Source organism: Cavia porcellus, unplaced genomic scaffold (assembly GCF_034190915.1).
Source record: "Cavia porcellus strain 051 isolate PalLab524CR breed Dunkin Hartley unplaced genomic scaffold, mCavPor4.1 scaffold_6, whole genome shotgun sequence".
Lineage (NCBI taxonomy): Eukaryota > Metazoa > Chordata > Mammalia > Rodentia > Caviidae > Cavia > Cavia porcellus.
In genome coordinates this window covers 18,602,938-18,629,781 of record NW_026947489.1, presented here as the reverse complement: position 1 = coordinate 18,629,781, position 26,844 = coordinate 18,602,938, and the positions used below count along the sequence as shown (strand labels likewise).

The following is a 26,844-nucleotide window of genomic DNA, read 5'->3' as shown; positions in this document are numbered from 1 at the left end:
TCCAAGCAATATTCTCCCAACATGCTGCCAGTTGTGTTCCTGCCCTGCCCGTTGACTCTGAGACAGCTGTGCAAACTTTCCCCAGAAATGTTAGCAATAAGGCTGCATTTTAATGCAAAATACATTTAGACACCAAGAGATGCAATTCCACCTTTGAAACACCACAGAGTTGGCTCACTAGCTTATTGTGCTTTTGGCTTTGTTACAGAGAAACAGGGAGTAAGAGAGGAAGATGCATCTTGCAAAATTAAAATTTATAGACTATTCTTTTTTGCCTTTTTGCTACCTTCATGTTATCTCTTACCAAAGAAACAAAAAACGAACAAAAAGCATGCAAGAAGGGAGCCAACAGAAAATCTATAATCTTATTTCTTATAGTTTCATTAGGCTTTTAATTTTTACACAACCAGGACAAAAAAAAAAAGAAAAGCCAATGATCCCACCAAGTGTGGCTTGATATGTTTTCATGCCTCAGTCTCGGTCAACATGGCAACCTGAAATTATGGTCATTCTAGGAGAAAGAGGACATCCCAACACAGCCAAGACCCTAAGTGACTGTCCCACCAACTTTTCAACATCACATTAATAGAAACCATTTCTTTGTGCTTATAAACAAAAATTTTTAAATGGGGAATGTTTAAGTTTTTATAAATTTATTACAGCAAAAGACACATTGATATTAATACCCCTTAAAACACTGTCCCTCGCTTCCAATGCACCTGTTGCATAGCTCTTGCAATTTTCTCAAGCAGTTCTGGAATTCCAGTCTCATGAGTGTTTTTATTTGCATTGCCATGGCTGTCTTGATGTCCTGAACTGATTTAAAATGTTTATCCTTCATCTTCATTTTGACTTTGGGGGAGAACCGGAAGTCACACAATGCCCAACTCAGTGAATTAAGTGGATGAGGTCACACCATAATTTTCTACAAGCACATCTCTGATGGGTATAACTTGGTAATCACTGTATTTTTGATCATCCCTCATTGAAGACACACATGAAAGGATCTCCAGAGCTGATTTACAAAATGACAAAAATAATGGGATATGCATTAGAAGCCAGGGCAAATATTTTGAGGGAGGTTACAAGCAATGTATCTTTTTTAATGTAGTAATTTTTTAAAGAAATTTGAATTCACTGTATTTTCCAACTGCCCCTTGAATATCTTGATACATAATTGATATACTTTTCACAGATTTCTTCAAAGTTATGAAGTTCTTCAAAAACTAAGACTATGGTTATTAGAAAATATGCCAAAAAAGCACATGACAGCTTATAAATCATGTAAGACACATATACTCCATCTTTTATTTGTTTTCTGGCTTCACATGTAAAGGCTGCATTGCCAAGGCATTTTCAATTTATTCCTAGGTAAACAACACGTTTTAGTCAATTATAGCTCCTTAAAGTGGAAGAACCAATGAAATACAGTGACCCAGGGACAGCCAACCAAAGCATGGAAACGTGCTTCACTTGTGAACATATACATTTGAGTGTATACACACACATATGCACACATAACTATTTGTGGATATAAAGGCTGGTGAAAAACACACATCTAGTACCTCACTACTGCCAGCTTCTCATCTACAAATGGTGGCAAAAGAATCTGTATCTTGACTCAGAAATAGTAAAGACCTGTTATGGTTTGAGTCTAGATGTTCCCCTAAAGCCTCATACAGTCACACACAGGGGTTTTTCAAGGGTGGCTGAATCCAGAGTGTGTGATGCAGGGATTAAGGGGGTGTGATTATGAAATCAGCCCACTGACTGATTTGGCACTTCTCTAATCCCAGTAGCCTAGATACAATTTAGGAGACAGAAAGAGACTTGTCTGTTCCCTGGCTTATTTTGCTACCTTCTGCCTTCGATGAACTGTTTCTTCTCTGCAATGCCTGTTTTCCATGACACCCACTCTTGGATCCAGCCAACGATGGACTGAAACCTCTAAAAACTGTGAGATAAATAAATTTTCCCCCTTTAAGTTTGGGTGTCAGATATTCTGTCTCAACAAGGGGAGAAAAGTAACAAAGACAAGGCCCCTACAGAACAGTGACAGTGACGGTGATCTCACTGATATGGTCTTTGTTTCTTTATAGTCTTCCCTCTGCATTATTAAGGACACCATTAAGCAGATTTGCCCTGTACAAACTCAGCCATGGAAAGGAGCAAGAAAAGAAACTGAAGCAATGAAATCTCTGAATTTATCCTGATCCTCCCTCCACATTCAAACCAAACCTGGAGTCTGAGACATGAGCTACAGTGAAACAGAAAGAGAAAAACACAGGCTAATTCTTATCTCTTGACCTTCTGTGGTCCCACGGACTGAAGGTATGTGTGGAAGTGTGAACGTCTATGTGAAATCTGCTTCCTCACACCCCAGCACACCCACATGCCTACTCTGTTACTCCTTGTAACTTAATGGCCAAACTTAAGAAACTGAATGTCACCTCATTTAGAGTGAGTTTTGATTACAGCTTAGGGTCTAACTCTGGCTGAACCCTAGGAGACACTAGGTTTCTCCAAGTGGAGTCTCTTTGTGGCCACACTGCAGTAGGTGCTGTGCACAAGAAGGCTCTATCCCCAGCAAAACCATCTTCTTTGGAGACTTTTAACCTTTCCCAATATCATCCTGTTCAAGGTGAAACATTTGCTAAGTCTCTAAAGGGAAACACATGGCTTATGACAACTCAGATGGTCTGCGACAGAGCGAGATCCATCGACAGATTATTTTTGCGTTCTCAGTTATAATGGGAACACACAGCGGAATGTCGACAAAGAAGAAACATTCACCCTCCATATTCTAGATGAGTCCCATGTTCTCCTTTTGCATGGAAAGTGCTTTCCCTCTTCTTCATTTAGCTGAGTCCTCTTATTTGTTCAACAATTAAATGTTTCCTCCTTCAGGAAGCCTTTCTTGATAACCCCCTGTTCTTACAACCTGTGTGGCCAACACTTTCTAGCAAGGAGCAGACTTAATCATTTGTGTGTCTTTATGCTTGGCTTTTTTGTATCTTGCTTGGACATAACAGCATTCAGTTAAAGTTTGTAGAAGAAATGAACCTAGGACTCCAGGAATAATAATTAGGATGTTTAACATATTTTACATCTAATCTTAATGGCATTCTTTCAAGGTAAATGCAGTATTGCTATATGTGGTCTCTAGACAGACAGGACCATTACAACATTAATGTTAGGTGCCATGAGCAATTGCAGGCAAGTATAGTAAACAGGATTTAATCGTAGGTCTGAGGTGAATTAAGAAATTAACAGATTTTTTAGTATACCACTTGCTTTCTAGAAATGGAAATCAAAGTGCAAGATATCTAATTCAGCATGTAAGAAAGTGAAATTCTGGTCCTCATAAATCAAGGCTACCTATAAACTTAGATTCTAAAATAATAGAAGCAATGTGAAATAATCCAGATGAAAGATAGTGAAATTGATAGACTACTGTTCTCTCTATCATGATTTGGTGCTAATTATTGCTTATAATTAGTAGCATTCATTGGATATGCACAGACACCATTCTGAGCTTCCCAATGCATCATCTCCTGCCTTTGATCTTCAGAACAGCTCTCTTAGGCAGACACATCATTACTGTGTCCATTTTACAGAGAAAGCATCTAAGGTCAAGAGAGGTTGGAATTATTTGCCCAAAGTCATACCATGAATGAGGGGAACAAATTTGATTCCAAAAGCTTTTACTCCTCCATCTACTTTTCCATATGAAAAAGAAACCTGGTCAAAAAGAAAAGAACTAGTTTGCTCCCTGATTGGCTGGATGAATATCTCATCTGGATCACAGATAACTTGGCTGACTACAGCATAGTTAAAAAGCTCCCTATGGCTTCCCCTTCCATGAACCATTTATCTCTGGAAAGATCTTCAAGGAAGCAAGGAGCAAAGTATACAAATGTATGGTTATGAACTCAATCTATTTCCATTTTTACTTTAAAATATGCTGAGAAATCTTTTTCTTTCTGTGTGTGTGTGCGCGCGTGCACGCGCGTGCCCGCCTGCAATTAGCAAATGTCAAGGCAGAGAGTGAATTAGAGAATCTCGCAGTGAGGACAGTCTGTTTAACAAGGGTGCATCATTCCACTTCACAGGACCAAATAAGGCATCCCCAGGCTTTCCTGTGTCGCAGCGTCTCTGATATTCCATACAGCACCAAATCTTTCTCCCGAGATCCTGTGGAAGGATGCATGATGGCTGAGCTCTTGTATGACATTCATCTTCATGAGTGAGCTGTTCCGTCTCCTCTCACGAGCAGAGATAAATGTCAGAAGAGATCAGCCGCTGTGTATTACATGGCCACTCACTGCGCGGCTTCCCTCCCTCTGCCCTTCAACACCAAAATTACTTCAGACCAGAGCCAGGAAAGAATTCAGAAAGGTGTGAGGCTGCGTCTGTTGGAGGGAGAAGCAGGCCAGGGGAAAGCAAATGAAACAGAAATGAAAATTGCCCCCCCCCCTTACTTTCACAAGGGGGATGGATAAATGGGCCTGTTCATTTATGCTCCTCCAGTTGAGGGTCGTTTATCATTTCCTGGACCACTTGTGGTGAGTGGAGGTGGGCCGAAGAAAAGAGGTAGAAGGTCCTCCAAAAGAGATGCAGGATGGTCAGGTGTGCACAGGGAGAACATACTAATGTTTTATTTTAAATTTGGAATTATTCAAGTAATAAGAAAAAGCTAAATTGTGTCATAATTTATATTAAGATTGACACAACTGCCTTCACGCTATCCATGTCAACTTTGCATGATGAATAATGACAAAACAAATGAGGTTATAGGCAATGATTGTATCCATTCTTCCCTGTTGTGTTCCAGGGGTGAGTTACGCAAAATGCAATAAATAATGTAGTACTATTTTCATATGTTAGACAGTTAAGTATCAGTAAGTGCTGGGGAGGTTTCCTGTGAGCAGGAATAGCTTATTCCTCCTTCTCTCTCTTACTTTTAGCTTCTGCGAAGCCCGTTGAGTTTACAGCAGCTTATTTTGCTGGATTTACAGATCGAATTATCTAAATTAAACTAAATATAGTAACATAGACAACTAGTGTTTAAACATTTTATTTAGAAGTCACCAATTAATAAGGATACTAATTTTAAACACAAGTGACCAAGAAGAAAGAGTACCATGCTGTACCCTACTGTGCCCCATGTTCAGTACTAGTTTTTTCTCAGTAACATTCACTTGTATAAAAATAACCTAGTTAGACCTGGGGAGTTCATTATAATTTTTTTAAATTATCCACAAAACTCATTACAAACACATTTTTAATGGTGAGCTCCACTGTAAAGTCAAGGTGTGATCTAAGCTACAAAAACTATTATTTGTTTCATATTTTTTATCATTTAAAATCCATTTTTGGCATGTTTTCTCATGTATATAATTTTAATATACTCATGGATGTATCATTTGTTTTTAAAAATTCACAAGCAAATCTATAATAGTAAGTCACAACCATATCTTGTTCACAACTAGTAGCACACTATCAAAATAACCTGCAGATAGCTTCTAACTGATGATAGTTGGCCCCATAATTGTCTTCATCACAGGCAATTCCCAATCCCTTTCCTTCTGGGTGCCATCTTCTCTGTCACCTTTGTGTATGAATATCTAGGTGCCATCATTCACATCCAACCCACAGTGAGCACCAATCCCTCCCTTCACCTGTAACATAAAGCCTGGGACTTGGACAGCATAATGGCAAAACAACTGAATTCCTACTGACAGGATACCAGGAAATAAGGAGCTAACGTTCTTCCGAATTAAGATGAAAACGGGAATAAAGCAAAGAAATTGTCTAAAGCAATCCAATGGTTGTGATGAGTAAGCATGTAGCAAGAAAGTTATTTTATAATAAAAGGCATTTTATAATTGTAAGAGGTGTTTTGATTTGTGGGTGAAGAGAGATTACACATATCTATCCTTTTGTTACATCACATTATTGGGAATATGTTAACATAATGTGGTGAAGTATTGTAAAACAAACTACATTACAATGGAGTGATCTTATCCATTCATCTTGGTTGTATTCATTGCTAGGATGTGAAAAATGAATTTACATTATACATGCATAGTTTTCAGCTTACCCCTCTGTTGCTCTTTCATCACAGAACAATTGTCTTGTTAATGAATCTAAAAGCTATTAACATGGGCTTCCCTCAGATTGGACTGTGGGATGTGTGGTTTTTTCCTTCCCTTCTTGACAGGCACCCAGTCCCCTAGAGGTCGCTCCTTCCTGCCCAATTCCAAGAAGAGCATCATCCAAGGAAAGCAGTGTCATTACTAAGTTCCAGATCCAAGTGGGATTTAAAGCTGGGTCTTTCACATTTATTAACAATAACTACTTTCAGGGGAAACAAAAAGTTAAAATCCTTAACTCACCCAGGATCATGTTTAGGTTTTCATATTTTCTTCTCCTATAATTGTGAATTTTGCAACCTTGTAATGATTTTAATCTAAAGCTCTTTGGACCATAAAGGGAGCCCTAAAAGTTTTGAAATAAGAAGCCCACACAGTAACTGTTATTTAGGTAAATGGAAAGCCCACAAAATTGTCCTTTTTTGCCCTGACTAAAGAATATATGAAAATGGTATAAAATTCATATCTTAATGCATCAAAGACTAAAGACTGCCAACTCCTTTGTCACAGAGTGTTAGTCAACCCAACTTTTCATTTGGTGGACTGTCATTACCTCTATGGTGATTTCTGTTTTTATCTAACAGAGTAACAAGATTCCTGACCTTTTCTATGTATATCAGAACCATCCTCACAGTCTCAAAAGCCAAGAGGCATTAAATATATATCTTCCTTCTTTTTGATAGTGCTAATAATCCCAAACTCAAGAATGTCTGATAACAGATTTTTAGGGGCTTTTTGTAATCTTAGAAAGAAATAACAACTACTTTATCGAAGAAAATAAGTACTAGCCTATCAATTTGTTTAAGAAACTAGCAATGAGCTAGTAATGAATTACATGCATTCCTACCTGTCCTAACAATTCCTATCCTTTTTCTTATGTATTTGAATTTTATTTTCCACCTAAACAAAATGTACATGCAAACAATTTATGCCTCTGAAATCCACTTGTTTCATAAAAAAAATGAATAATTTAAATTTCATCACAAATTTGCAGGATAAAGTGATGAAATTGGCCACTGATCAAACAAAGATTGAAGATGGATACTGAAACAATTCCTTCCTATATGTCATTTCCACAAAACTCTCTTCCTGTGGAAGCAGGGTTACTCAAGTGTATTTGTCACATGTTCACTCCCTTATACTTTAGAAAAGGGAAGCATAGGTGAATACGAATAGGCCAGATTATCTCAGAGCTCTTGTTCACTGTTCCCAATGGAAACAGGTTAAAAATAAGACGATACACAAAACAAAGATTGAGCCTATACAGCTTCTAATGTATAACAAGGTCTAACAGTTTTAATGTGCATAAATAAAGAGAAGCCATTTTCCAGAAAAGCAAAAGCAATTTCTTAAAGCTTACCATCAGTTCTGTTTAACATTTAGACTCTGAAGAGAAGACATTTACCATTGGGAGAGAGTGACAAGTATGGTGGTCAAACATAGACTGCTTATTTTTAATATGGAAAAGCGAGACATTGAGTAGGGATGACAGGCAGAGCAAAAGAAACCAACAAGACTCTAGCTTACTTGTAATAGCAGATGTCATGGCCTGTTCGTGTCCATGTGGATCTGCCAAGAAGGGCCTCCTTCACGGAATACAGGGTCAGCTGCATCCCTACATTTAAAAAACCAAAGCAGAACTTAATCTATAAAGGAAACAGAAACTGGAAAGGGAGTTATCATAGGCCAAATAATGGTTCCCAAATATGCCCAAGTCTTAATCTTTGGCAAGTGTGAAGATTAACTGAGTGTGACCAAAAAGACTTTGCAGATATGATTAACTTCAGAATTTTGAGATGGGAAGATTATCGTATTGACCTTAACTGTAATTATATTTTAAAAAGTAGAGGCAAAGGGGGATTGAATACAGTGGATCCATGTGACTGAAACAGAGAGAGATATGAACATGCTATATTATGGGCTGCAAGGATGGAGGAAGGAACCAGGAGTCAAAGATTGTCATCGCTTGTGCAACTAGAAAAGAAAAAAAAAATTAATTTTCCCCTGGATTCTCTAGGAAACCAAACACTGCTAATGCCTTAACTGTATCCCACTGAAACTTATTTAGACCTCTAAGCCCCAGCACTGTAAAAGAATAAATTTGTCTTATTTTAAATCACAGTTTGTGACAGCAAAGCCACACACAGTGAGTACAAGAATCAAGGTTCACATTTTCTCTTCCCACCGAAACAAGAATTTCCTTAATATGAAATAGAAGTAGTATCTCATGCTTTGGCCTAGATATGTGGGAATACTTATTCCTTATTCAAAACCACCCAATAAATTACTACATGAGTTAATGATAGCAAAAAATTTCCCAGGAATAGAAATAGTCAGAGTAAATATGGCTGACGTTCAGCCTATCCCTTGAATGTCTCCTTCAAAATGGATCACAGGTCAGGTACTTAGGAGAATTTAAAATTTTCCCAGCGTTTTCTGAGCATGTAAAGCAGTGGTGTCCAATTGGATTTTATTATTATCCTATCTTATAACAAATCAACCAATATATTTGCTTCTGTTGGATTTAGCACATGGAGAAAAAAAATTTTTTTTAATTATAGTGCTCAACATCCTCAATAGTTCAAGGTGGAAAAAGGGAATGAGAACCTAGTAGATGTCATGTGTGTTATTAACATTCTGTGGCAAGAGTGAAGGCCCTCAACCCCGCCTCTGATGGCAATAGGGTATGGGTTGGTCACTCTTGCCACTGTGAACATCAATGTGTCAGTTTAACTTTAAATTTTTGGGAACCCAGGCAAAGATTCTTATAATAAGATAGTCAAAAAGTGGTAACACCCCATGATTGTTCAGAAAGCCCTTAATCCCCACGAGCTCATACCATAGTTGAACTGACTGTTGGGCTTCTCACAGTTGATGATGTTGAAGCGGTAAGGGATGGCAGCCCTCATGCCGCTCACCTTGAAGTAGAACCACTGCTGGTGCTGGGCACTGTTCACATCAGCATTGATCAGCAGGTCATACTCAAACCTGCAAAGCCAGAAGCAAGGAGGAGGGTTATCTGGACAGTCTTTAGGGCCAGTGAGAATTTATGGGTTCCAAATTCTGGATTACAGATGAAGACGCAGGATCTCTGGTAGATGACAAAGAACAGTAATTGTTGTCATCTCCCAATATGGGACACAGGGTTGGAAATTTGGGAAGAGAGAGTGGTCCTGTTTTAGAAGAACCACTGACATTATGGATGTGTTTGTAAAGATTAAGTAGTACAAGAAATTTAATTCCTCCAACTAAGCAAAATACATGAAGTAGGCTAGCAATGGAAGGATTGTGGGTTTTTTTTTTTTTTTCACTTTAAGTAAGACACAACTAACATGCAGTAAAGTACATGGATCGTATATGTATAACTCACCTAATTTATTTGCACCTGGATGCACCTCTGTGATCACTATTCAGTGGGGGACAATTACAGCACCCAAGAGGTTCTTGTCTGTCCCTTCTCTGTTGTTATGTTTCTAAAGGTGGTTAATTTTCTGAACTCTAGCAACACATTTTTAAGGCAGTTTTGACATAAACATAGTTATCAGGAAACTTCATTTTCAAATACTATTGTTCCACCTTCTTGGTATTCTCTTTGAATTCTTCTCCTGAAAGAGGCAATTTGTTCACTCTAATCCATTTACACTCTCCACTAAAAATCCCTGATAAATGACCCTAATAGTCTGTGTGGTCATTTATTATGGAAAGATAGAGGTTGGTATAAGACTAATAAGAGAAGAACAGAGCTGACTGATGGATTCCCAAGCTTCACATTGTGGCTATAAGGACCTTACTCCAACCATTTAGCTCATTGTGCAATGAATAAATCATAACTCAATAAGTAGCACTTGTAAGAACAATTCTGGAAAATCTGTGACCCTCAAATTATCAACTATTGCCACAATACACTCTCTAAAAAGTGAGCAAACGTTTTTTATTCTTTCTTTTTTTTAATTTTATTTTTTAGCAATAAGTGGGTCTGTCTTCTGTCATTTGATTCTGTTACCCTGATCACATTTGATTACTTTAGATTTTTATTTTCTGTTCATATGCAGATGTAGAGTGAAAGACAAACAGGTCAGCAGCTTAGAAATATGCTGAACTGATCAGTAAACTTTTAAGTGAGTATTGTCTCTCAGATCCTCTGAACATTACTCTAGATAGAAGGAATAATGAAAATAGGATCCAGGGGGAAAAGAAGATGAACTGACAAAGAGAAGTAATTTTGATGTGATTGTCTTTCCTTTCTTTACCCCAAGAAGTTTGATTTGTCTATGTCTTACATGCTGGGATTCCTTGAAATGTTTCATGTGCAAAAAAAACCCCAAAAAATCACTTTTGACCTCCCTGAAAAAAAGAAAACAAAAATCCTTATGTAGATGTTAAACAGGTCTGTGTTTTACCAAGTTCTATGCTCTAGACATGGAAAAATATGTAGACCTGAAAAGAGTTCATGCTGATTGGGTGCTTACCATGTGCCAGATACTACTCTAAGAGCTCACTATATAGTATTTAGCTCTTATAATACACTTATGAAGGAGGAACTAAGATTATCCTCACATTATGCATGAAAAAATAAAGGTATTGAGTTAGCTGGGCTCCTTGCTCAGTCTTCCTGGTTGCAAAGAGGTGGCCGCTCTCCCATTAACTGTTTGCAGCCATGTTTCTCAGAAGTTCACTCATAAAAGATGGTTAAATATCTTGCCTTTGGTGTATGATAAATATCATTCACTGTGTAATAAGCAAACAAATCATGTACAACTTCATGAGAACTTCTGGCACTGGAAAACTTATTTCCTTCCCTTTAGTTTGTGTATTATGAGTCTTTTTGTACCTATGAAATCCTTTTTTATTAATAAGTCATTAGTAGGTTTTTCCAGAGACACATGGCACTGAGCATTCCCTGGAATGAAAGATGGAAGCCCTGAAATTATTTCAACCACTGGACACAGCTATGGCATCAAGAGACACGGGGAGGTGCTGCTGTGCCAACAGAACCAACCTTGGTATCAATGGAAGTGTCACTGTCCCAATCACAGAGCTCTTGCATCCAAATGGGGACTCATTATTAGTAATATAATAATTATTACTATTCTTTCTAATGAACCGTTCACACTGCTATGGAATGGGCCACTGTGCTCCCTCGTAGTTTGCTGACAAATGCTTACCAACTGACTGTTGAGAGAAAACTCTTCATTGATGGCACTCACCATTTTTATGATGCATATACTGTATTCATGGCTGATCTTAAGCTACCAGTGTGAGTTCACAGAATAAAAAATGAGGAAGAGTTTACTACAACCTGCTTTGTAGAGCTGCCAGTACGACCCACTGTGGCTTTCCTTACTTACTCACGCACTTGGATGGCTTTGCGAAGATTTCCTGACTCAAACTTAGAGAAGAATCTTAGGCAATTGGAAGCAGGATCTTGTAAAGGCCTATAATAAAATAAAGGAGGTGTAACCATGTCTTCTTGTTATTCTTCCATACCATTTGATATTTCTTAAATTTTCTTAAAAATCTTTAACCTGAGTAGTCATCATGCTGTTTTTAGGTATAGGAGGGAGTTACTGGATGAAACACTCCCACCCATGAACTATTAACAGAATTCTCTGCACCTGCCTTTCCATGGATGACCACCACTTACCAAGGCTCATCTAAACTAAAGACAACTCTGTTTATAACATCCCTTGGCTGGATGAGCCTCCGGACATCCTCAGATATCTTGATCCTGAAAAAGAAAATTGGAAAAATTTTAAGTGTTGTCCTCACTGTTTATGAAACACTTTCGAGTATCATCTTCATACTAATCCTACAGTATCCTGAAAAGGAAGGAAGTCACCAGCAAGATACCAGAGAGGGAGAGAGACAAACAGAGAGAGAGAAAGAGAGAGAGAGAGAGAGAGAGAGAGAGAGAGAGACTTAACAATGTCTCAATCTTGGGCTCAGAGGATGTAAGCAACATTGGCCTTCTTCCTTCTCTTCTTGATTAAGAAATAAAACTACTCTGTGTAGTAGGGATAGAGAAAACAAAGATCTTATATTTTTAGTTAGAGTCTTATTGGCTTGGACAAGTATTTTCAGAGTATTTTACCTAAGGTACTGTAACTTTTCTAGTTGTATTAATTTCAGAGCCCTTTGCATTAAGGCAGTTTTGAGGGAGACATTAAGACTACTGACTATTTGTATCTTCAAGGTTTGGGTTTTACTCTTCATATCCATTGCTAGGCCTTTTTATTCTTGTGCCATTCATAGTCCTTCAGCTGTACCTCCTCCAGCAAGCTGAGGTCAGTTTCCTGTCTAAGCAATGATACCTAAGATATTTAAACAAGACAGAGGTAGGAAGCTCAATAGATCTGTGAATGAATTCTCTGCTTGAATTTCCAATCAAGCACATGAGGGTGGGATAGGAGAACAATGTCAGTGAAGTGGATAGGGAGGAAGGATGTTCTATGCAGGGGTAAAATTGTGCTAGGTCAGTCCTCAAGGTACTATATGTTTCTCAGGAATTTGAGCATGGTTGCTAATGTACAGAGGATGACGAAAGAGACGTCAGTCAAATACCCATGCTGGAGCAGATCACGAGACTTATTACCTGTAGTGAGAGAACAATTTGCTGTGATATGAAATAAGTTAGTGAAACTTTATGGTCTGCGTGCTCTCTTCTATTGATTCAGTATATGCACTCTGGTTTTGTTCTTCAGGGAAAATTCTTCCTGTCCTTCATTAATTTTTATTTGAATCTCACTACACTGAGTCAAAGACAAGGCTATTTCCTTCTTGCATTCTGGAAATAACCTATCACTCAGTGTTTCTGCCCTGGGGAATGTATTTTATTTTTCTCAGCCCTTTCTTACCATGCAGTAAAATCATTTTGTAAAACAACCCAGGGTCTAGAAGACTGGAGCTGTGGAATGGAAGTGTACCACCTCCTTTGTGTTATCAAAGATCCAGATAGAAACTGGACACATACAAGAAATTCTCAAATAGTTCTTACTAATTCTGAAAACCTTCCTTTGTGGAAAGATCTTAGTATTTGTAAAAACTGCATTAACCCACTTTGTTGTATTTGCAATGCATATGAGGCAAGTGGTTTTATCAGAATCATCCAAAAAGCTCTTCACTGGAAAACAAATGCCTTTTACCACTCCACCCTCGATTCTGAAAGATCCCAGGAAGAAGCTAACTTTATAGTTTCAGTAGCATTGAAATCAGCAGCATTGTTACCTTTGAATTCCACGTTTGCGTTCCAACATGGACTGGGAAAAGGGAGGTGGATGGTGTCCCCAGAGATCAGGAAATGCTACCATCTTGAAATCCACCACAGATCTGGTTCTTCTGGCTTTGGCCATGTAGAGATAGGGGTCATGGAAAGGAATATGCTTGGGACGTGCATGCAGAAGCTTATCTATTACTCCAACAGTTTCTCTGGGCCTCACGGAACTGGAAAAGGAGGCATTCATCCCTGGGCAAGAAATGACTTCTATGTCCTCTTCCAGAAAATCCTGAATACCAGAGATATCACTTCCAAGAGTATCTACCCCAGTGCCACTGGGGGACACATTTTGGTATGTGTTCACGTCAAGTCTTTTTTTGGAGGACAGATGTGCAGTGGATCTCCCCATCTTCACCATGCTCAGAAGAGAAGTCTGGACTGTGTGTTCTCCTTCTTTCCTACGGGAGCTTTGGTCCTCATTCAAACGATGCTGCTGTAGGGGGGCAGCAGTTGGAATGTGATGGTGATTGGCAGACTGAACATCTTCAAAGTTCAAGTCATTTCTAAGTTTTGACTGCAGTTCCTTTGGATTTAATGTGGAAAAGAATACGTCAGTGTTTCCTTTCCAGACAGAGAATACAATTTGATCCCGGTCCTCACTCTCAGGATACAGAGCTAAGCGTAAATCCTATGAACTGGGCAGCTTTTTGCAGGATCAGCTAAAGAAAGATTAACTAACCTTCAAGAGTCTAATAAATGGCAGAATCGTGGAAACTCACATTTTGAAGGGGAGCTGAGTGGACCTAATATAATTCTGTAAGTACATGAATGTTTTCTGAATCTCCCCTACCAAGTTACTATTTGGTTCAATCTACATTTATTTAGGCTGCATTGAAATCCCTACTCTTCACTGTGCCCTGAAATATTTCTGTTGTTTAGGATAACTTGGGTTTTTTTTTTAAGTCTACACTGAACTGAATTTTTTCTTCACAGAAACTGTTACTATACTTGTCAACTCCTTCCTACACACGGTTACCTTTTGAAGTGTCTGAACTCATTTCTTAGTAAGGGTAATAAGGAAATAATGGAGATCGAAAAGCCAGTCTAAAATCTTATTATTAGAAGCAAGCAACAATTAAGCATTGGAATACTATTACTGGGTCTAAGGTCCCAGTTTGTTTGTACTAAGAAAGAAAGCCCAGAAAATGAGAAAGACCAACTTTAGAAATTCATGGATGATGACTTTCCCATTTGAGTAAAAAAACAATTGAATCATAAAATTTTTCCCTTGTTTTCAGCTCATGGATCCAGGACACTTTGCCTAACAGCCCATACATGCACCTGCCTTTTAATTCCACCCTATGTGTCCCACAGCAGGGCCCTTGAATACATCCTAGATTGGCCATTTTCTCACATTTTTCCTTGGCATTCTGCTTTTCCTTCAGAAGGGTCCCAGAAGCATGCTACTAATGATGCAATGCTGTCCACCTGGATACCTCTGTTCGGCTTCATAGGTTCTGCAAAGAACCCACCATGCATTAGCATGTAGCAAACCACAGCCTACATCCTACCTCAAAGCCATAGGAGAGCTCAAGACACATGGCCTCATATTGCTTCAATTCCTCTTCAGGTCGGTCAAGGCCAGGTTTGAAGGTCAGCTTTTCAACATCAGTTTCCAAGTCATCATCCTACAATAAAGTATTCAAGCAACAGGTGACAATCACAAAATCCTTACTGGAGGGCATCAAAATCCCTACTCATGTGTGGTCTTCAGAATTACAGAACATGGTTTCCTAGACCTTAGATTGTAGTGCTGGAGCCACTGGAGATTTTATTAGGTTGTATTTTTAAAATATAAAGAAGTTATATGACTTGTCAGCATTTATGTCACTATTTATCAGCTCTCATCAGAAATAAGTAGTAAGGGAAATTTGCAACTACCAATTTAACTCTACAGAGAATACTGCAGGATATTCTAAAAAAGAAAAATTCCAAGATTCCAGAAACAGTGGCAGAGAGGCCACAATGAATGGAGCAGAAAGCGAAATGAAGAAGACAAACTGACAACTAATGACAGAAAAAGAGCTCAACAGAAATGAGGCAGAGAAGGTTGGATGGTAGGAACAGCTATTTTGGAGAAAACAAGACATCGTAATAGCTAGTGCTGATTTAATATCATCTTGTTTTGAAGTCCCATCAAGCTTTTGTTCATCTGTCTCCATCGGTCTTAACATGTTGTATCTTATTGCATTTTATTATATGTGATAATATAAACAAAAACTTTTATAGACAAGGAGATTATACAGAAACCATTGTTCATTTTCTGTTAGTTCATTCTAAATACCCTGTAATACTGTCATTCTCTTGGTTTTACATTGTCTTGATATGTCTGATGTTACAGTATACAAAGTTATACTCAAAGATTTCAAGGAAAGAGACACTATGGTAACTACTTTTATGTCGGGATTATCTTGTGGTGAAACACTGTTTTGCTTAAATGGTTATGTTTTGACCTGCGCTGTTTTGTTGTTATGCCCTCTTTTATCTCAATCTCCTTTTTTTATTATCTACTTTTTAATTTTTATCCTTTTAATTAAGGGAAAAATAAATTAAAAAATAGCAGGATATATTATAGTAACCAACTTTGATTTCCTATTAACTTGATTTGAAACCCTGTATTTCTCTCACCATGTTGTTTTGACTGATTTTCCTCTATTCTGTTTTGCTTGACAGTACCAAGTTCGAAAGTATAGGCAACAACTGTGAAGACAATAAGATTCATTATGACGCCCATTCTGGTTGACTATTATCTTCTTTTGAAGTCCTGTAATGTCTCCAGTGTTTTGGTTTTATTGGTTTTGTTCTTTACTGTTTTGTTCAATTTTACTATAATTGATGATATAGGCAATTCTTTTTAAGATAGCAAGAGGCATTATGGTAACCATTGTTGATCACCTTGTATTTTGTTTTTACATTATGTATTATGTCCATCCTTTTGATTTGACTGACTCTGTCCTGTTATGTCACATTTGGTTTACTCTCTTCAAAAAAAAGTAATAAAAACAGTGGGAGTAATAAAATCCAAAATGTGTAATTTTCATTGTACAAAAGAGAGGAAAAGAAAGTGCTCTAAAGGATATAACTGCATGTATATTTAAGCGTATAAGATAGATAACCATATTACTGAGTTTTTGTTGGATCACTGAACAGAACTGTTTGCAGTCTCACTCATCCACTCTATATGCTTTAATTTTGTAACTTGCACAACTATTTCTAAGATGACAATATGTAATGTATTAACTACTGATTTCCTGTTTATTTTTTCTGAAATTCTGTATAACTTGTACCCCTTTTCTGTTTTTTCTCCTTAAATAAAATTTAAAAAAATAGAAATAAGTAATAAGTTATATGAAATGAGATAAACCATGTTAATAGTAAAGTATGATAAAAGAAATTCTTACTCACTACGGCCCTTAACTTCCTGGTAATTATCACCCTTGTCCACCTATTTTCCTTTGCTGCTTAGTTCCTTCACTGTTTTCAGAAACATTTAATAAACAACTATGAATAAATATTCTTTAGATACTGAAGAATCAGTGATAACAGAAAAGGCAAAGATTCATGCTCCTGGGAAATATGCCTTCTAGTGAGAAAAGGAAGAGAGTTAAACAAACAATAAGGCCATTTCCAACAGTAAAAAATAGTCCAGAAAAGTTGAAACAGGATGTGTCATTGTGACTACGATTGAGAGCCAACTATGAAGCAAGGAATCAGCAAAAGGAACAGTTTAAATTTTCTTACAGAAAGGTGAGTGAAGCATACAGCATAAGAGGAAGACTGTAAAATATGAGATTTGAGAAATTATAACCAGATCCCAGGGAGTAGTTTGTGTTCTGCTATACTTTTATCTCTTTGTACATTAAAAAATTTATCAAGCCCCACCAGTCCTTTTTTCCATTTAATTGAATAACCCAAGTCATTTTATTTTTTCCTCTAGATCATCACCATGTAATAGTTCAATGATGCTGGTGACCTCTTCTGAGCACATGTATGTTTTTTAAGCGTTCTGAAGTATTACAGAAAAGACAACCAGAATTAAACAGTAAAATCTATTCATCTTTCCACACCCTAGATAAATTTCCCTTGCTAAAATAAGGAGGAAAAATCTACTTTATATCTTAGAAGTGTATTTGGTTAGATAAAGAAAAGTCTGGTAGTCCTGAACCTAAATCAAATAAATGTGGGAAATAAAGGTTTCTATTTCTGATCCAAGGGGGGAAAAAGTGTAATATTCTATCCATCTTATGCAATGTTCTTCCAAATTTCAAACTAAAACTAAAGTAAATCCCATGGGCTTGAGTTAATGAGATTTTCAGGTTTAATGTCCTCCAGGCCCAAACTCCATAGCTACCAATCTTGTCCTCTCCAGCTTCATCTACCAGCTCCTGCTTTCCTCCAGCCACAGACCAAAGTGGTCACAGTGGACATGCATTGTGGTTAACTACTGTAAGAGTGTCCCCAGCTGAGAGCAAAGAGCTATTTAAATCAGTATGTCTGGGAGTAACCCATGAGCTACAGCCTACTTAACTCTCCATGTGGCTAGGTGACCCATTTAGCAAGGGTTAGCAAACTATGTCTCCACGCTTGCTTGTTTTCTGGTGGTTTTTTTGTTTGCTTGCTTGTTTTAACTTTTTTTTTTCCAGATAGGGTCTTGCTATGTAGCCCAGACTGACATCGAACTTACAGCGATCGTCCTGTCTCAGTTTCCCCAAGTGCTGGGATAACAGGTATGAGCCACCGTTTTTTTGCTATTCTTCTTTTGGTAAATAAAAGTTTTGTTGAAACACCATCAGATCCAGTCATTTACAGATTCTTGGTGACTGCTTTCTTGGTACAAGGTAAAGTAGAGCAGTGGAACAGACTTGTTTCTGGTCTCCAAAGGTCTGAAGTGTGGTTTCTGTATTTCTAGGTACTCAGCTGAGTTCTCGCCTCTTGGTGTATTTATTATAAGTACGTGTATACTTGTCTGTAGATGGACCTGCTTCTGTGTTCTTACAGCAACGCAGGCACTCCTTCCCCATCTAGGATTCTGATACCCGTCCCCCAATTCTGGATAATCCCTCTGGTTCTTACTTGTTAGTTTGGACCCCTTGGTTATTATCTTTTCCTTTCCTCAGAGTTGAGTTCAAGTCTAAAGCTGCTAAGTTGAACTTTAATAGTGACAGTCCCTGGATTCACTAGACTGTGAACTCTTTGATGATAAAAACTATGTCTTATTTATTTTGTATCATATTAGAGAACTTAAGAGTATTGTGCATGCATAATACACAATAAAGTACCTGATAGAAAAAGTAAATGTAAAAAGAAAGAAAGGAGGACAAGGAGAGGTAGAACAAAGGAAGGAATTCACTCTGTGTGTAAACTTCTTCTTCAGTTTGCCCAAATCTACTATTTGTGTACATGAAGAAAAACTATAGTTAGCACTTTGTCTCTATTTGTTGAGAATTTCTTTTCTTATGTTGACCTTGACAGTTTTCAATCAAATCATCACATCAACATTCCATTCTGAAGACTCTTTTCAGATAAAAATTCCTTTAATCATTCATGCTAAAAGGCTGGTCCCCATTACTAGCTGAAATTTTCAAATGAAAATGCCACGGGTCAAAGGCCTGGGTTGATTTTGTGAATATAAAAAATACATATGCCTGACGAAAAGATCTACATCCCTGGAATCAAAGCGCCTGAGTTCACCAAGGGAAAACTAGGTTCTGCAGGACCCATTCCCCTGTTCTAACCATACCCGAGAGTCAAGCCATGGTTCCGATGTTTCCTAAGTCTTTCTACAAATCAGGCCTCACACTGACTTCTCATCCTCCACCTGGCTTGAAGGCTTTTGATGAGCCATTCTCAGCCCCTTACCAGTTTGTCTTGTGCTTCTCTGCCAGCTAAGTTCATATATTTGTTGAGGTTACACTGCACCCTACCCCACCATCCTCTGTGGAGAGGGCACCAAGAATTGTATGAGAGAGCCCTCCTTCCCGTGCTGTGTGAAGTCACGCACTGCCATACACTTTGTCCCTCTGCATCAGATACAAGAGGTGCCTGACACTACATCAGGCAGTCAGTTATCAAAGAGCAAGCAAGAGGGAGGGGAAAGTGGCAGTGATGAATGGCTGCAGCAGACAGTATTATTCAAATAATTCCGCATGTACTCACAGAGCTGTGTCACCCAGCCACTGCAAAGAACCAATTTGCTACTGATGACTTCAGAAATGATTCTATTTATCAATAAAACCCAGAGAGTACCAGCCTGTCAATAGCAGTCTAAGCTGAGAGATATGACTGAGAGATAGTCTTTAAAAGTCTGCCACACCATCAGCAAGGTGAGTGATTATCACACCAGAGAATTCAAAAGCCTCTCTCTAAGGAGGGAGGAATGAAAGTAGGTGAAGGAAAGGAGGGAAGGAAAGAAGAGGAAGGTGGTTTTTAAATTTGGGTTTTATCCCACGCTAAGTAATAAAAGTAAGGTTTACTTTTTGGTTCTATCTAACAGAAGACAAAATCAGGGAACTATAATTTGAACACATTTGTCCAAATCCAAGTATACCAACAAAAATGAAGACAAAATTATAAACTCATAGGCAAATTAGCATAAGGCAGTGGTTCTCAACTGGGGGTGATTTTGGTAATTCCTGGAGATGTTTTTAGCTCATGAATTAAGGATAAACAGGTGGATGCTAGTATTATCCAGTGGATAGAGGTCAGGGGTGCTGGTGAATATCCTACAGGGCACAGGACAGCCCCCTGTAAACAAGAAATATCCAGTCAAAATGCTCCTAGTGTCAATAATTAGCCTTCTCATTGTTGAAAAGCAGTGAGTTTTAGGAAAAATTTTCTAGAAAATCTTTTCATGGCTTCAAATGCATTAATTAAGTATACCAACCTGTCTATGTAGAGCTCATCCTGGGAGAATATTAGGATCTTAATAACAGATAGCTCTGACTTTACAGAGAGACAAGGTACTAGATCTACCAAGACGAAAACAGCAACTGGGAGATCAGTGACAGTAGTTGCGTTTCTTAGTCATGTCTAGTGTGACAATGCTAAAGAAAATCTTTAAAAATTTACTCTGGAATTTGGCAAACACAGGAAGTGCCACGCTGCTTTGCGTGCTGTGAATATGGAGGTCCCTGCAAGCAAGATCTAGTGCACCTACTTGCTCTTTCACATCTTCCAAGTCTGAGTCTTTGTCCATCTCTTCATCGCCATCATCCTCAAAATCCTCTGGATGGGAAGAAAAGAGATTAAATAAATGAGGGTTCCCTATGCCTGGGACTTAGAGTCTTATCAATCAGGGGTGAGTATTTCTTCTCACAAATAAGAGGCACATTAAGTGCACAGTATTCCAACACACACACACACACACACACACACACACACACACACACACACACACACTGATGCCTAATGGTATGTGTAAATAGGGTATACACAGGATGGGCACTGTACCGTGAAGTTCCAAAGAGTTCCACATTGAATGCAAATGCCACTCTGGATTTTCTCCCACAGAATGTAGAGATATTTATGCAACTAACATTGCCAAAGTTTAGAGATCATATGTGTGCAAAATTTGTTATAACTCAGATAACACCTTCACTGAGTCCCTGATTTTTAAATGAAGGAATGTATTTGGAACAAAAGCCATCCAGTGTCTCTATAAAGCACCCAGAGCTTTTGTGCAAAAATTATGCCTGTAGAAAATCTGTTCCATGGTAGAAAGATTATTTCAGGGGCTGACAAGCACTAGAATCTTTAGACTATTAAATCTTCCTGGAGGTTAAACAGTCATAGTTTCAAATATTCCAATATGAGAAGCATGGGATTGTAAATAGCAAAAGTTTTATTTCTGCTTCATCTCTAGGGTAAATTAATTCCACCACCAGTAAGTAGAGATGCTCGCTCACAGGATCGTGAGTAGATTTTTTTAATTGACTGAGATGACTGTACAGGCATTCGATAGCTACCAGGCAAAATGGCAATAGTTAATAATTAAGTACAAAATAAGTAATCTTGGTGTTTATTCATCCTGTTTATTAAAAACTGCTTTTTCATATGTGTCGAATTAGCTTATTAGATCATCATGATTGACCTGTAAAACAACTGATTCTACCTTTGCATGCGTTCCTCTGAACTATTTTTAAAATGCAAAATGCAAAGCTCATTGCTATCTATTTATTTTACCTTCAGCCGCAGCACAGCAGGGCTCAGAGTGGATGCTCTCAGTGCCCAGGAAGGCATAGGCGCTGCAGGTTGTGACCAAGGGAAGGGGACTCTTGGGGTAGCATTGCCTCAGGATCTGAAGCACGGCTGAGATGACAGGTTCCATGCTTTCATTGTCCAGGCAGTTCTGAGCAACAGGAAAACATTATCAATCACCTACATCTGTATACAGATCCTTGGCTGCAAATTATTTCAGGTAATGAAGTGAACACATCCTAAATGGACAGTAAACAGCATTAATGTGGACTGTCCAGTTTGAACATAGTCTAACGTAGAATTTACATTTTTATTTCTCTTTCATTGTTTATATGGCATTAAAATAAAATTTAGTCTGAAATTAGAATTAAAAATACTTCAAGAGATGCACCTCAGGAAAGATGCTGTCCTGAACATCTGGGGAAGGGGAAGAGGGACACATTTCTGCACCCATCTATATGTCATTGTGAATTAATGCCTAAGTTAGGGAGTGAGTAGCTAAATTGATGGAAGTCTTGCTTTTCTCTTTCAGATCTATTTGAAGAGAAACATATAAAGGAAAAAGATGAAGCACAAAACCAGAAGCAAAGACAGTGAATCCCATGTACCTAAATTAAACAGCATGGCTCGTCTCAAAAGCCCACAGTGTCAATCCCTCTTGGTATCTGCCCAAAGCAAGGAAAAATTGGGTTTGCAGATGTAACATTTTGATACTGATGGAACATGACAAGATCCTTCTTTTCAGACACTGTGAAAAATGTAAGAACAAGTTTACTAAATTGAGAAAAAGGAGTTGAGTATAGTTCAGTATCTCTTTGGCAAAAAGACTACCATTGTCTTCAGTTTCTTAATAAATGTTTTATGTACTGAGATGGTAGAAGTTTGACTAGTGTAAGCCTCTGGTTTGTTACTGCTAATAGGTGCAGCAAGCTCAGAAGTCAAAAAATAAAAATACCTGCAGATAAAGCAGGAGCTAGGTATACACCACAAGGCACAACCTTGTGACAGCATCACAGACTATGGTACCTTCAGGCTCATATTCTATGCATCTCTACATTAACATTAAAAAAAACTTTAATTAAAATGTAACCATGAATGCAAGTCACCTAAATGACTCCCAAATATACATAAGACAACTTTTAATACATAATTTTCTTAGCACAGTTATAAATGGAGCTTCCCTTCAGTACTCAGTGGTACCAATCAGGCATCTCAGATCACACAGCAAGACACTCCCAGAAGACAATGAATTAGTTGAGGCTGTTTCATCTCTTGGCCTTGTCAAATAGCCTCAAAGCTTTAGTGAAAAGTTATCAATATTGGAGAAGTAGAAGAGGAAGAGGGAATTTGAAATAGATGGCTGATCAGAATAATATCATGAGCTTCAATGCTGGGAGAATAAAAGCCAAGCCTCAGCCAAGAAACTTGGGCAAGATGCCAACATTCTGGAACCCAGGTCCATCTGTTCTTGTCACTGATGATGATAAATAAAGTCCTGTTTTTACCTTAGGTAGGTGGTCCAAATGAAAAATGAGTAGAAGGATCAAGGCTGGGGCTGGGCCACACCACGAGCTGAATTTGGGGCATTGGAGTAATATTAAAATCTGTAGAAAGCATTAAGGATAGAGCTACATTTGATGTCTGCTACACTCTGGCAGAAAACTTGTGAATTTAATGACGACCCATGATATTCTGATTGGGATTTCAAATGTCCCCAAAGGCTATGTATTAAAGATTCATTTATCAGCTCTTATCTCTGCTGGGAGTTGGAACCTTTAAGAGGCAGATCCTAATGGAAAAGAGTTGGATCATTAGAGAAGTGCTCTTGAACGGGAAGCTGGGGATCCTGGCCTCCACTTCCTTTCTCTCCTTTTTGCCTCCCAACCATCATAGGTGAGCAGTCTCCTCTGCAATGCGCTGCCATCTTGGTACTCTACCTTTCCAAAACCCCAAAAGCAACAGGGTCAAGTGACTACAGGTGAAAACCTCTGACACCAGATTAAAACCCTGCACCAAGATGAAACTTTTTCCCTTTTAAGGTGATTGTCTCTGGTATTCTGTAACAACAATGGAAAGAAAGCTAAGTAGCACACAAGGCTTGCCAGTTAATCTTGATTGTCAATCTGATTGGATTAGGGGACTCAAGGAGAGATCAAGGAACTATGAGGGCACTAACCTCATCAGTGAGTTAACCCATTGGTGAGTTCATGGCAGAATGAGCTATTAGAAGTGGATCATGACAGCACAATGGTGGGATCAGGTCCCAGTCTCTTCCCTTCTGTCTCTTGCCCTTCTCTCTGATTCCTGGTTCCATGAATTGAGAATCTTTTCACCACCAAGCCAGTCAAACATATTGATTCTACCTGTAGCCATTTGACCATGGACAGAAACCTCTGGAACCCTGAGTGAAAAGCAAACCTTTTCTCTTCAAATTGTGGGTGACAGATAGATTGCTCCAGTGACAGAAAACGAGACTAATGCATAAAGTAGTAGAAATTCCTAAGTCCACTGGTTCTCATTCCCTCACTGCTAATGCATAGGGGCTGTGCATGACAGAAGAGTAATGAGGTAAAAATCAGGAGCCCAGCATGCAAAATTTAAGGGGGGATTTGCTTTTAATCTCCTATTACTTCAGGTTTGATATTGTTGTAAATATCTTAACATGACAAACCTCCAATCAATAGAATCCTGGTGGGCAAATGTCTCCGAATTGGAGCAAAGATAAGATTTTTAAGTTCCTTTTTCCCATTACTCCCAATCATATACCTGTTACTTAGAAAAGATGATAGAATATGAAGGTTATTAAAACAGTGTTTACCATCCTTAAATTAGTTTTGGGATAATAAATACTCTACTTCTGTACTGCATAGGTGGGACCAAAGTAACAGACAATACTTCAGAACTGAGAGCCTGCCCCCTAGGAATCAAATCATGGGCAGAAGGTAACTAACTGCATAACCCCATGCCCTAGTTTCCTCCTCTTCAAAATGCAGATAATAGACCCTCTCTAATAAAGCTAAATGTAAATTAAAATGTGTTAAAGTGAGCAACATGTCTAACAGGCCTCAGTAAGCGTTAACTAGTAAGATATCGCAGGCAAAATTGGGTTGGTAAAATATAAGAATGTGGGAACCTATCCACTGCCACTTGGGGGCAGGGTCCAAGTGATGATCCTCATGATGATAAAGTGAGGCACTGTAGTGGAAAAGGATTCCAACTTAGAGTCATAGGTCAGAAGTCCTGGTTTCCGTCTCTATTTCAAACTAGCTAATACTATCAGCATCTCCCACCCAAATAACTACAAATAGTCAAACTCTTTCCCTTACTCTCTTAATAAGCTCTCTTTCTCCTCATGCCCTTTGATCATCTCCTCTTCAAGAAAGGTCTTTTAAAAACATAAATCAGTTTAATGAGGAAAGAGTTTCAATTTTGCAATATAAGAAGAGTTCTGGAGATGGTTAAGTGGTAATGATGGTCATACAATAATGTACTTAACTATTGAACTGTACAATTAAACACAGTTAAGAGATGACTTTTATGCAATATGTATCTTACTGTAATTTAAAAATGCCTTAATTGAAAAATGAAAAACATATATCTTATCAGGACATTCCTTTCCTTCAAATCTAGAAATAAAATCCACAATTACTATCATGACCTAGAAAACTCATGGCAATTTGTCCTTCCCTTTCTCCCTCTCCTCCTTTTTGTGCCCGTGTAGAAATATGATGGGAATAAAACATGACGCCTTGTGGTGTTTCAGGGAGTTCTAAGTGGCCTCTCCCCGCTTCCACTTTCAATTCCACTTCATGATCTTTCCCTTTATCCATCCAGCTTCTGCCATACCAGCTTGCTGTTTCTTGAGTTTGCACTATCCTGATTCGCCCACCTCCACCCAATAGCCTTTGTATTTGTGTATTTCTCTTTCCCTAGAGCACTTATCTCCAGCCCTTCACTGGTTCTTTTCTATCATTCAGGTCTCAGGCCAGAAGAATCATGCTCTGACCCCATCCTGGGGCAAACCTTCTTTTAGGTCTCTCTGAACACAGCTGGAGAAGCTCTAAGGCTCGGAGCAGAAGTGGTACAGCCACAATGTAGCAATATCTCCCATGGAAATGCTCTTGTCAGGGACCTTCAGATTCACTCTCCCTGTTGTCTTAATGGCTCCAGTATGTCTACACTGCCTCTCTCTTCCCCTGTGCTGAAAGACCACTTCTTTTTGCTTTCCTGAACAGTGCACACTCAAAAAGGTGCTCTTCTGGCTTCACTGAAATAGGAAGTTTCTAGAAACTTCTCCATTCAGCCAAGACTAAGCAGGGCTCTCATTCCACTGTGCACGGTTTTGCCAGTTCTACACGAAACAGTCCACTCATTATCCTAATCTGCTTTTCCTTATAGGATGGTAAAATCCCCTGAGGGGAGGGGCGCTTCCTCTGTCATTTTCATCCGTAAACCATCTGTATAACCTTAGCCCCAACACCTTCACAAAGCAGGACTCCAAAATCATTTGCTGAGTAAATAAATGATCTCAGTTCCTGATTCCAAGTTGGTGGCATCCCCACTGTAGAGACTACTTTTTCTGGGCAAAGAGGACCCAAACAAATGAGAATTAAGGCTTGGCCTGAAGCACCTCTTTCTGAGCAAATAGTGGCTGTTGTGACTTACACTAATGGTTTTCAAGGTACCTACAATAGTAGCATTAGTATCACCTAAGTTCTTATGAGAAATAAAGAATCCTGTGCCTCACCTCTGACTGACCATATTAGATCCTGGAAAAGAGGGTAGAAATCTATTTTAACTTTTTAGTGATTCTGATGCATGCTCAAGATTGAAAACCATCAATTTTAGCAACTTTTTTTGGTCTTCTGAGCTATGTTAGCTCTAAAGAGAGGTCCTTTGTCTGATTATTTTATATAATTACATTCTTTCTATGATTATCTATTTCTCCAAATGGATAACTACCTTATATTATTTCAGGGAATCTTTGTAAGCTTTTTTCCTTCTAATTCTTCCCTTGTTATCACCCTTTCTTCTGTTTCATGTAAAATGCCAACAAGATTCCATTATAGCACACAGCAGCCTCACTGTCTTATGAACAGTATTAGCCTTTGGATGTTTAGGGAATGCTCAGAGCATCTCTACAAGAATTGTGATCCAGGGAGCAAAGAGGTGGGCTCATAAAGAGAGAAGTGCTGGATGCAGTGGCCTCAGCAGAAAGTC

The 26,844-nt window shown here is 38.4% G+C and overlaps 1 protein-coding gene across 3 annotated transcripts in view; it reads right to left on the bottom strand.

Moving 5' to 3' along the window:
* Agbl1 (AGBL carboxypeptidase 1) overlaps positions 1–26,844 on the bottom strand; it is a 775,775-nt gene that overhangs the window by 608,640 nt on the left and 140,291 nt on the right. For all 3 annotated transcript variants that reach the window (XM_063250014.1, XM_063250013.1, XM_063250015.1), the window contains exons 8-15: positions 21,610–21,775; positions 20,585–20,652; positions 14,940–15,056; positions 13,380–13,951; positions 11,800–11,883; positions 11,504–11,590; positions 8,995–9,143; positions 7,683–7,770 (exon numbers count right to left, since the gene is read on the bottom strand). In XM_063250014.1, coding sequence (XP_063106084.1) covers positions 7,683–7,770; positions 8,995–9,143; positions 11,504–11,590; positions 11,800–11,883; positions 13,380–13,951; positions 14,940–15,056; positions 20,585–20,652; positions 21,610–21,775 — 1,331 coding nt within the window. The remainder of the gene's footprint in view (positions 1–7,682; positions 7,771–8,994; positions 9,144–11,503; positions 11,591–11,799; positions 11,884–13,379; positions 13,952–14,939; positions 15,057–20,584; positions 20,653–21,609; positions 21,776–26,844) is intronic.